This window comes from Lampetra fluviatilis, chromosome 32 (assembly GCF_964198595.1).
Source record: "Lampetra fluviatilis chromosome 32, kcLamFluv1.1, whole genome shotgun sequence".
NCBI classification, from domain to species: Eukaryota; Metazoa; Chordata; class Hyperoartia; order Petromyzontiformes; family Petromyzontidae; genus Lampetra; species Lampetra fluviatilis.
Genome location: NC_136306.1, coordinates 4,898,562 through 4,910,717, shown reverse-complemented (window position 1 = coordinate 4,910,717; position 12,156 = coordinate 4,898,562). Strand labels below are relative to the sequence as shown.

Here is a 12,156-nt window from a genome sequence, read left to right as displayed (position 1 = left end):
GAAATAGCCAAAGCGTATGGATTCCTGTAGTCACGAAAGCTTCAAACGAGTAACTATTATTATGTGAACCGGTCCTGGGCATCCCCTAGGTCGACTCAACCTCAAATGAGTACCTGGTGTGGTGTGTAAACACATCGCCACTCGGGAGACAAAGGCGGCCGGACGTGGTGTTGACCACCCACCCCATCGTGTGCTGTGTCCTAACAGCCTGTTAAGGCTATACGGGTGATCTTTGTACTAAATATATAATAAAAATGTGGAACAATTAAAATAATTAAATACAGTTTAGCAATCTGATGAAAAAAACACACTGCCCATATATTTATGCTGCGTTGGCAGTGGTGCACAAATTTAAAAAAAACTCAACATGTCACGATAACTGAATGCGTGGCCTCAAAGGAAAAGCATATAACATGTGACGCTTTGGGAAATTACCCTTCATCGTAGCAAATAATTTAGAGAAGCCAGAGATATAGAGTGGCTCATAAGAGTTGATAGAACATGAATTAATACAGTTTAATAGTAAAATACAGGACCATTTCAATGGCAATTACACTGTTTTTATTGAAATGTTGGTGATTGGGCCCAGAAAGGAAGTGCTGGGCGGATTGTTGCCTTGTAGCTCTCGTGGTGAACAACTCTTCCCACAATGCAATGTGCCAGCAACATTTTATATTTTTACTTTTAATATAAATTAGTTTATTTAGTACAGTAGTTATTGTTATTTTTTTTTGCAGGGGATTGTCTGTTACTCAATAACCACTACTAGCGTAACTTAACATGCCATTTTGTATTTAAACCTACTGGACACCTGTGAAGAAGAGCTTCATAGCTCATCGGATTCCTCCAGTCTCAATAAAGATTCAGAAAATTGGCCATTGGGAATACAAACATGTACTGTAATTCTCATCATCTGGCCCCCGTGGTGTCAACAAGCGGAGTTTACACTCCTTTCCATCCACTCTGTCTCTCTACTGGCCTCTATAAGTTATAATGAAAAAGGGACATTGCCTGTAAACGTCGCCTTTTATATGTTTCATTCTTTTGATGCCATGCATGGTGGCGTTATTGACGGATGTGTTGAATTTAGTTTTTGTTGGTCAAATATTCTGATGAAGTTGCGGATAAAACTGAGCTCATGAACACGCACTGCAGCGTCGGAAAATTTTAAATTGAAGTTTAATGATCGGACCACTGTGGTATTAAACAAATATAAAAATGAGGCCTAAATATATAGAAACACCAAAAACACGTAAAACAAACTGCGATTATAATCATAATCCAAACCAAAACCTTCTGTTTCCGATCATTGGGCGAATGAACGCCAGACAATTACAATGCAACACAATGCCGAAAATACGGCCAAAACACACACAAAGCTAAGCAGGCGTTGAGCCTGGGCTCGTGTGTGGATGAGTGACCACCCTTGCATGAATATATATACACAGTCCACCCACAAAGTTAAGCAGGGTTTGAGCCTGGCTAGTGTGTGGACGGGTGACCACCCTTGCACGTATATATATACACAGTCCACCCACAAAGCTAAGCAGTGTATATAAGCAGTGTATATATAATATAAGCAGTGTATATATAATATATACACAGTCCACCCACAAAGCTAAGCAGGTTTTGAGCCTGGCTAGTGTGTGGATGAGTGACCACCCTTATATATACACAGTCCACCCACAAGGCTAAGCAGGCTTTAGCCTGGCTAGTGTGTGGACGGGTGACCACCCTTACACGTACATATATACACAGTCCACCCACAAAGCTAAGCAGGCTTTGAGCCTGCCTAGTGTGTGGACGGGTGACCCCCTCCCTATGTGCCTAGGCTGCCGCGGGGGCTACGTTGTGGGCAGCAAAGGGCAGCTACACTGCCCCTCGATGCCCCTGCACAGAGCGAAGTTTGGTGTTGGTCTCCCGCCGTACCACACATGTTGCGAAACTCACATCCCGTTGGGCTTTCGGAAGCCGAACACTGGCTCACCAGCAACGTGTGGACTAATCTCCATCCGTTCCAACTGCCTTCCCCTTTGCACATCGAGAAGGTGCCATATCCCCCGGCTCTGGCAGGAGGAGTTGGTACAGCAAATTGCGGACTAAATCTCCATCTTTTCCAACTCTCTTCCCGTGGCGAGGAGGTGTCATGTCCCCATAGCTCACCCTCAGAAGGTGGTAGAGCAAAGTGCGGACTAATCTCCATCTGTTCCTTCTATATAGTGGATCGCCTGTTGCCCATTCGCTGGCACACGTGGGTTTTCTCCGGGTCCTCCGGTTTCCTCCCGCATCGATTCGCTACTCATTAATTGGCCTCACAACACCTTCGTATATAGAGAGGACTGCAGAACTTGGGCAATTGTTGGCAGCGCCTGGCTGCTGCTGCTGCTGCTTCTGCTGCTACCTTACCGCTCGCCTGTGGTTCCTCTGCGATTGTGAGAGATGCGATCGGCATGAAGGACGTCACCGCGATTTAAAAACCCAAACTTGATACGGAACATCTGCAAAACTAGACTGACCCTAAGAGTGTGCTGAAGCCTTGCCAAAATTGACTCCCACGAGCCACAAGCGGCCCGATTGAGGCCGGCACCCAGCAGTGGATTGAGCATGGCCACACGTTTACCCAGAATACCGAGCAAGGCCTCAGTCGAAGGGAAACTTCAATTCCTGGAAGTGTGACTCCTTCCCTTTCCGTGGCTTGCCGTGTCAAGTGCGCGAGTACCGTACAACATCTACACGTTCGTGTGACGGGCAACTTCCCCTTCCTCGTGTTCACCCCCTCCAGTAGGAGACACATGATGATTATATATCCACCGTGCGTGTGTGGGGAGCGGTGGCGCAGTGGTTAGCGCATGTGGGGAGCGGTGGTGCAGTGGTTAGCGCATTGCGCTTTTACGAACCCGGCCACCCGACCTCGATTGCCTGCTCGCGAGCAATAACCGTGGCAGCGAATATTTTTCAATCGGTCATAGGCCCTCCCCTAGGCAGTCTCAGCCTTAAATTATTACCTGCAGCGGTGTGTATTGGGTGGGTGCGAGTTCTCGCTCATGACGAAACATCGGTAACGATGATCTAAACCGGTTCTGGGCCTCGCATAGGTCGACTCAGCCTTAAATGAGTACCCGGGGTCGTGTGTGAACATCAGCACTGGGGAGACAAAGGCGGCCAGGCGCGGTGCTGGCCACCCACGACCTCGTGTGCCGTGCCGGCCTACACAGGTGCTCACTAACAGCACTTGCCCCAACCGCAGTTGAAAGGCAATGCGGGAGATCTTTATATGTAGAGATGTGTGCGCGTGTATATTGGTGGGTGTGTGTGTGTGAGGGAGTGGTGGCGCAGTGGTTATCGCACTGTGCTACGAACTTCTGCGGTCGAAGTAAAATTTCAGGCCACGGCCAACACAAGTGGCGGGTGAGATATCTTCACCCGATACCGGGTCTCCACGAGGTCGCCTCGACTTCAAATCGCGATCGTTATGACCGCCACACCATCCCCTCGGGAATTGTCCTGATCTTCACAAGATGCTGCCGAAGGGCACTTGCCCCAGCAGTCCATGCACAGGCTACCTGGGGCACCTTTGCAATTGTAAACAGTACGATTGCGCGTCTCCTCCCTGCTCTTCCTGTTCTGCTTTCTCGAAGTGAAATCATGAGCTGCCCTCGTTTCCTCTGCCCGTCGCAGCGAAGTGATAACTCCACCAACAGCCCCACAGCCAACGAGCCCCACACTCACCAACACTCACCAACACAACCAACACAGCCTCACAACCAACGTGTCACCACACTCACCAACACTCACCAACACAGCCTCACAACCAACGTGTCACCACACTCACCAACACAACCAACGTGTCACCACACGCACCAACACTCACCAACACAGCCTCACAACCAACGTGTCACCACACGCACCAACACTCACCAACACAACCAACACAGCCTCACAACCAACGTGTCACCACACTCACCAACACTCACCAACACAACCAACACAGCCTCACAACCAACGTGTCACCACACTCACCAACACTCACCAACACAGCTTCACAACCAACGTGTCACCACACTCACCAACACTCACCAACACAGCCTCACAACCAACCTGTCACCACACTCACCATCACAGCCTCACAGCCCACGTGTCACCACACTCACCAACACTCACCAACACAACCAACGTGTCACCACACTCACCAACACTCACCAACACAGCCTCACAACCAACCTGTCACCACACTCACCAACACACCATCACAACCAACGTGTCACCACACTCACCATCACAACCTCACAACCCACGAGCCCCACACTCACCAACACAACCTCACAACCCACGTGTCACCACACTCACCGACACAGCCTCACAACCCACGAGCCCCACACTCACCAACACACCATCACAACCAACCTGTCACCACACTCACCAACACACCATCACAACCAACGTGTCACCACACTCACCAACACAGCCTCACAACCCACGAGCCCCACACTCACCAACACAGCTCCACAGCTATTACATAACCACAATCACCAGCACAGCTAATCACCAGCTCAACAACCGCCCCTGTTATTTCACCGTAATTGCCAATACAACGCCTCCTCCATTACTTAACTATAATCAACAACTCTCCTACCATCAATTATTAGCATTCAACCACATTCACAAACAACTGCGCCCCCATTATTTAACCATCATCACCATCTCGACTCCACCCCGCATTATTTTCACCGTAGGCCATGATAAACTTCAGATTTACGGTCACTTGGACCGTGGCACGCCCAAATCAAATATTTTGGTGTGGAGGGGGAGGGAAGACGGGGGCGGGGGGCGAGTGCCACTTTGTTTATCCACAGGGGAACGCCACCGATTGCTCACACATGCAGTCTTCGTGGTGTAACATTACCGTATTACCACCGCGCATGTGACCGCGTTCTCCAGATTACAAGACGCTCAGGATTGTAAGTCGTAACCCCCAAGTCGCCGGGGTCGGTATGAAACAAATTTAAGCGTAAATGTTGGGCCGTGGTATCCTGAACCGTCCATTGGGTATACTCGCCACTGCACCAGCCCGAACACTCGCAGCCAGAGTGGTGAAGTATGGTCAATCAACGAAGATAAATACGTGAGCGGATAACACTCACACCCGCAACTTTTCAAATCAATCTATGTACATTTGCAGGACTCGGTTATATGTTCCGTTCAGTTTCCGTATATTAATTTGACCTTTGAAACCGTCCAGTAAGCACATGCTTATCGTAAATAAATTAATCGGTGCTGCTTGCTGCTGCTGCGTTGGCAGCGGTGTGCACACGACACAATCAAACACGACAACAACTCTCAACACACTCGTCAACAAACACCGCGGGGCCGCCATATACAACACATTCCTGCGGAGGGAGCTGGTAGGAACGTTGGGTTGCTCGGTCAATGGCCAGGGTCAACGGCGGCGTGGTGTATTCCGCAAATATGCCCAGCTGTGAGGGCGGGCACAAGCCAGCGTGAGTAGGTTAAACGTTGAGTTTTATAAGGGCACCACGGGGTGACCAGCCCCTCCCCACCCAGCCCCAACCTAGCCCCACCCTCCCCAACCAGCCCCTCTCCACCCTCCCCACCCAGCCCCTCCCCACCCAGCCCCTCCCCACCCTCCCCACCCAGCCCCACCCTCCCCACCCAGCCCCTCCCCACCCAGCCCCTCCCCACCCTCCCCACCCAGCCCCACCCTCCCCACCCAGCCCCTCCCTGCACGACGGACGGACAAAATAATCCCCTGTGGGCTGGTGTAACCAGAGGATCCTACCAGTATAAATACATACAACTGTTTGTGTTGTGAAGAAGGGTCATTTCCCGAAATGTTGCCTGCTATATTATCTCTATTTATAGAGTATGATATAGTATATATCTTACTCTATAAATAAGTATATGATATAATTGTATCCGTCTATTGCCTCTCCAGAGCAACATTATTAAGCAGCGTGTGTTTAAACAAGTCAACTCTGGACTGGTTTCCACCTTCCGCGTCTCATCAGCAGTCAGTCTGCTGGTGACGATTGGTAGAAAACAAATATGCTCATGGACTATGTAAATGTTTTAATATATATATGCGGAGGACACATAACAGCGTGGTCTGTTCATATTTTGGCTGTCACCCATGATAATGTTACATTCTTATACTCATCACGCTCGTTTAGCCAGGAACGCTTCACTGAGTCTCGTGAGTCTCTTGCAGGAGGGTCCTGCCAAATTTGCGCAGTTAGGGGGTTGGGGAATCGATGTATCTGCCGCTGCGCGCGATCTCAAACTTGAGTAATCTGCGAGTAATTTGTCAGCATTTGGATGTTTTGGCAAATGCGACTTGACACCGTTGTTTTAGCTCGGGGACAGAACGGGAATCCCCGGGGGAAACCCGCGCAGAACAGGGGAGAGAGCATACGAACCACGTCCCCGAGTTGGAGATCCCACATTTTAGGGAAATGTTAGCAATGACTCCGACACACAATGGCACACTCGTGCGAATAACGTCGCCGGATCTTTGACATCCACCGTGAAGCAGAGCGCACGTTACAGCGTTTTCACGGCACCTGCAGGGTGTTAACCAGGGCGGCCGCTCGAGTTTGAACCGTGATGTGAACCTCTGCGACACGTCTTTGTCTCTGCTCCACAGCAGCGCGTTACGAGTTTGAGTATTGAACTTAGTCAGCCGTTGTTATTTATTTATGTGTTACTAATATATAAATTAATATCGCTACCAGGAAACGATTGGTCAACCTTGCTGGGAATCGAACCTAAACGCTCGGCCGCTACCGACTCTGGCTCAATTTCCCGGAACAGAAACCGAGGTCTCCCCCCCCTCCTCTTCCTACGCGAGAGAGAGAGAGCGAGAGGACGTTCTGTAATGGATAGGAACGTTTCCAATCAGTGCGGTGTGACTACTTTCTGCGTGACGTGCGGTTTCAGAGACGCGGGCAATTCAGGGGAGAGACAGAAAAGAACGCAGAACAAACAAAAAAACCCCCCCGATGAGTATGCCGAGAAGACCCGTGAGATGTCTCCGCCACGTGCTCCTCTTCTCTTGGGGAGTAACGCCGAGACGCAGAGCGAGAGAGAGAGATGAGCACGTGGGGGAGACATCTCACGGGTTCTCGATGGCATCGTTCAAACTTCGATTTAAAGCTTTCGTGACTGCACGGATTCATATTCTTGGTTCTTTCGGTAAAGTCACGTATTTTTTTTATATTTTATTATTTCCCTTCTACGTGACTTTACCGAAAGAACCAAGAATATCGTTCAAACTGTTTAGAAAATCGAGTGGAGGCTTCAGGTCAGTGTTCTTCATTTGCAAGTCCCGCGAGCCCCTTTGGTGGCCTTTAGTGCGGCATCTGGCGTGCGCCACCCCCCGACAATACACACATGTAGAAACCCCTCCCCCCTCCCCATCATCATCATCGTGCTGGCAAAGATGGTTTCAATTGTGTGGAGGCCCCTCGCGCTCATGATTTCTTCTCGGCGAAAGCGCCACCGCCTCTGAAAATGTGCGAAGAGCCACCGCTTGAGTTTGGCAGGGACGACGGCGATGGTCGAGACAAATAACGGAGTGGCAGCCAAGGTGGGAGCCCCACGGTGATGGCGAAACTGATGATGATGATGTCAGCTCGTCGTGTGTATACAGTGCCGAGGTTGATTATTAGAGCGCAGGATCGCGAGATAATGAAAACAAAAGCAACGTGGCAACGTGTCCACCGGAGTGGAACGTGTTTCAGTTCGTGCAGTAGTGCGGGACCACTTTCTGTTACGTAAAACGCGTGGTTTGGCGACGCGGCTGCTACTGCTGCTACTGCTGCGTTGGCAGTTGTGCAGAAGCACAGTTAAGAATTAACACAAAAACACACACAATACCGCTGAACTCATTCGTCACTGCCTTCAAAGTAACAAGGGACATACTAGGCGACGATTTGGGCAATGGGCCTTCTTCACGACACATAGAGAGGTATCTCAACTAAACCCTACTTCTCTAGGCCCTTTGTATGTCCTATGATGAAGGGTTATTGCCCGAAACGTCGCCTGTTATATTTTATTTTTCCTTTTAAGAGAGACGAGCTTCGTTCAATATTAGATGTGTCTGTCTGTGTGTGTGTGAGCGGTGGCGCAGTGGTTAGCGCGCTGCGTTACGAACACGTCCGCCCGAGTTCGATTCTCGCTCACGGACAGCACCAGGGACGATTATTTGAACCGGTTATGTGCCTCCGCTAGGTCCACTCAGCCTCAAATGAGATCCTGCGGCCGGGCGTGGTGTTGGCCAACCCAGCCACGCCGCGTGCCGTGCCGGCCTTCACAGAGTGCCGCTCGCCAACAGCACTTGCCCCAAAAGTTCGTTCAGGCTTTATGCATACGGGGGCACCTTTGTGTGCGTGCGAGGAGCGGTGGCGCAGTGGTTAGCGCTGCACTGCGCCACGAACCGGACAAGCCCGAGCGAAAATTCCCGCTCACCACTGCCGCCGAACATCGCTGACGAATATTCGACGAATATTCCGAAACCGGCCCTCGACTTGGGTACCGAGTTGCGGTCTGTACAAAACGTCAGCACTGGAGAAGACAAAGTCGTCCGGGGCGTGGTGTTGCCCGCACCAAGCCCGCCTTCATGTAGATGCTCGCTAACAGCACTTGTCTCAACAACAGCCTAAGACTAAACAAGCGGATCTTAGTTTTGTGTGTGTGTGCAGCATGTACATATAGCTGTGGACGTATTTTTCCGTGGTAGGTCACCGCACAGAGAACGTATCGTACGAGGTGAACGCGATGGATTGTGGAATCGCAGGCACCGTGAAGAGACAGTGGCAGCCCGGGTGGGGGGGAAGGTACATCCAGCAGTGGATAAACCGCGTCTCGTGAATGACGATGAAGAACAATGAGACACCCACCTGGTCATCCTCGATGACCTTGAGCGCGTCCATGTGCGCGTGCAAGGAGATGGAGCAGCGCTTCATCACGACCATCACTGGAGCTTCCCTCGACCATCAACCATCTCCACCACCACCACGTCCACCAGCAGCTTCCTCCTCCACGCAGTCCAGCGGCGCCTAGACCACCAGCATCGCGGGGCAGCAGCAGTCGAAGCAGCAGCAGCAACAGGAGCAGCAGTCACGACGGAGCGGCAGCAGTGGCTGTGTGGAGCGGAGAGGCGCAGGCCACCCCCCCCCCACGCAATTTCTCCGCTCCGAATTAGACCGTAGATTTGTTTCCGCTTGTTGCTTCCTGCTTCCTACTGTTGCCAACTACTCCATACTGTTGCCTGCTGCCCCCCCCCCCCCACTGTCGCCAGCTACTCCCGACTGTTGCCTGCTGATCACTGGAGCTGCTGCTGCTTTCTCATGGTCCTCGTTGCTACCTTTAACCCAGCGGCCGCCCTGGTTAATACTGCGGTTGTAATAAATATCCGTACACAATTACTACCACGCAACGTCTGTTTCATTCCCAGTGGATGTGACAAGTCGTAGGCCTATTGGTGTGCCGGGCGTTGGTGACCACGCATTTGCCAAATCCGAAAACGACACCGCGAATTTAAATCCGACACACATCGGCAGCAATCACCGCACCCTACTGGCAGATCGACGTCCCAGGCCACGCTCACAACCGAGACCCGTCACCGCTGGTCTCTCTCGAGTTCTCAGCCGGTCAAACTAAATCATCTTAGAAGCTTCACTTCTGATGCCCCTTGCATCATTTGGAGTCACCTCCTGCTTCTCACGCCCCCCCCCCTCACGCGCCGTCAACCACGTGGGGTTCAAGAAGGGGGGGGGGGGTGAGAGGGGGAGGCGAGTGTCCAGACTCTGGAGTGTGTGTGTGCACCTAGCCTGGCACAAGCGCTGTGGTGACGTCACTACCCCTTGGCGAGTGCGAAACATCGGTGACGATGATCTAAACCGGTTCTGGGCCTCGCCTAGGTCGACTCAGCCTTAAGTGAGGGGGGGGGTGAGAGGGGGAGGCGAGTGTTCGGACTCTGGAGTGTGTGTGTGCACCTAGCCTGGCACAAGCGCCGTGGTGACGTCACTACCCCTTGGCGAGTGCGAAACATCGGTGACAATGATCTAAACCGGTTTTGGGCCTCGCCTAGGTCGACTCAGCCTTAAGTGAGGGGAGGGTGAGATGGGGAGGCGAGTGTTCAGACTCTGGAGTGTGTGTGTGCACCTAGCCTGGCACAAGCGCCGCGGTGACGTCACTACCCCTTGGCGAGTGCGAAACATTTGTGACGATGATCTAAACCAGTTCTGGGCCTCGCCTAGGTCGACTCAGCCTTAAGTGAGTACCCGGTGCGGTGTGTAAACATCAGCACTGGGGAGACAAATGCGGCCGGGCGTGGTGCTGGCCACCAATAGCCCTCGTGTGCGCACGTGCCGGTCATCATCGGTGCTACTCGCTTGCGGCACTTGCCCCAAGAGTCACAATGAAGGCTATTCGGGGGATCTTTGTAATGTGTGTGTGTGTCGGAAGGGTGGGGGTGTGCCCAACTTCGCATCCGCATCACCTCCTCCCCCCCCATAACCCTCACCTCCACCCCTCGCCCCGATACTGAACAACCCAACCCTAAAACAACACACGCTTGCCAATGCCAGCACTCGCAACTTCCACCCTCCTGCACCCTCCACGTCGCAGCTTCCTCCGTCTACGGTCACTAAGAACAAGGGTGGGGAACCTTTTTCCTGCCAAGGGCCATTTGGATATCTATAACATCATTCGCGGGCCATACAAAATTATCAACTTAAAAATTAGCCTGTTGTTATATTTGGTCAAACATTTAATTAACTCACCCCCTAATGCGATGGGCTGGACCTGCTTCTCTTTGGCGATGTTAGCTGGTCTTGATGATGTTGCTACTCGCAACTGCTTTTCCACGTTTGCTCCTAGATTTATTGAATTTCGAGTCCCGCCTGCGGTTGCCTTGGCAGGGCCGCCACCAAATAATTTCGCGGGGCCTCGTACGGCCCACGGGCCCCGGACGTTCCCCACCCCTGATTGAGAACAATGGTCCCAGGGTCCCCACCGCCTGCCGCATCGTCGCGGGGCAATGCCACGCACGCCCTGGGGCCCCGTTAGATCTTGGAGGCCAAGCAGGGCCACCCCCTCACCCCCCACCCCCCTGCCGCGCCCGGCCTGATGCGTCAGCTTTGAATGGGTGACCGCCAGCAAGGCACTTCATTTCTCACGGAATTGTTTTTATTTTTAAATCCTTTATATTAATTTCGCTTGCTTGCTTAGGACCGTGCAAATCTTTCGGTCGTTTTTTAACCCACTTCCCGTGATCCAATCGAGCTGACATTTTCCACACAGACTCGTTGTGGGTGACAATTAATGTTCGTGAAAATTTTTTTCAAAAATTTTACACTTTTTAGGACTAAAATATTATATTTAATTACCAATTGCTTAATGGTGCAATGCAATCATCTGACCCATAGGTGGCAGCCATCTCAAGCCAGAGGACGAGATGACTCTAGCCGCCACGCATATAAAGGATTTATAGTGAAAAACTTTGTTTTTACGGGTTATACTTATTTCCCCATCAGCTCAGGACAGTTCGGATCTAACTGCAGCCCTGGTGACCACAGTGCATATTTTAAATACGGTAAAACCTTGGATTGCGAGTAACTTGGTCTGCGAGTGTTTTGCAAGACGAGCAACATTTTTAAATAAATATTAACTTGATAAACGAGCGAGGTCTTGCAATACGATTAGTACGTGTATACGCTTTGTCTGCCCAGCGTCACGTGATCACAACTGATACACGAGTGCTTTGATATACGAGTGCTTTGGATTACAAACACGTTTCCGGAACGAAATATGCTCGCGATCCAAGGTTTTACTGCGAAATAAAAACCCTCCCGTCATTATAAGGCCGATGCCGAACTCGGCCGCGTGACCAATCGTTGCACTGCGCTCCCCGCATTCACCGCCCCGCCACTGCCGGCGTAAGTGAAGTATTGGGCATGTAAGCATGGCACGAACTCCACACGGGCGTGGGGTGGTGAGGGGATGGGAGGCTCTCTCATCCAGCAGTGGATTGACATCGACATGACCCGACCTGATCCAGGGGAGCCTCACTCGAGTCTCAAGGCTCCTTTGCAGGAGGGTGCTGCGTTGGTTGGCACGTGTGCTCAATTCCCTTAC

At 51.5% G+C, this 12,156-nt stretch overlaps 1 protein-coding gene across 1 annotated transcript in view; it reads right to left on the bottom strand.

Annotated features, from left to right (window-relative positions):
* LOC144943820 (rho guanine nucleotide exchange factor 3-like) overlaps nucleotides 1–9,202 on the bottom strand; it is a 31,158-nt gene extending 21,956 nt beyond the window's left edge. The window contains exon 1 of the mRNA XM_078871670.1: nucleotides 8,916–9,202. Coding sequence (XP_078727796.1) covers nucleotides 8,916–8,990 — 75 coding nt within the window. The 5' untranslated portion in view covers nucleotides 8,991–9,202. The remainder of the gene's footprint in view (nucleotides 1–8,915) is intronic.
* Nucleotides 9,203–12,156: the final 2,954 nt, after the last annotated feature.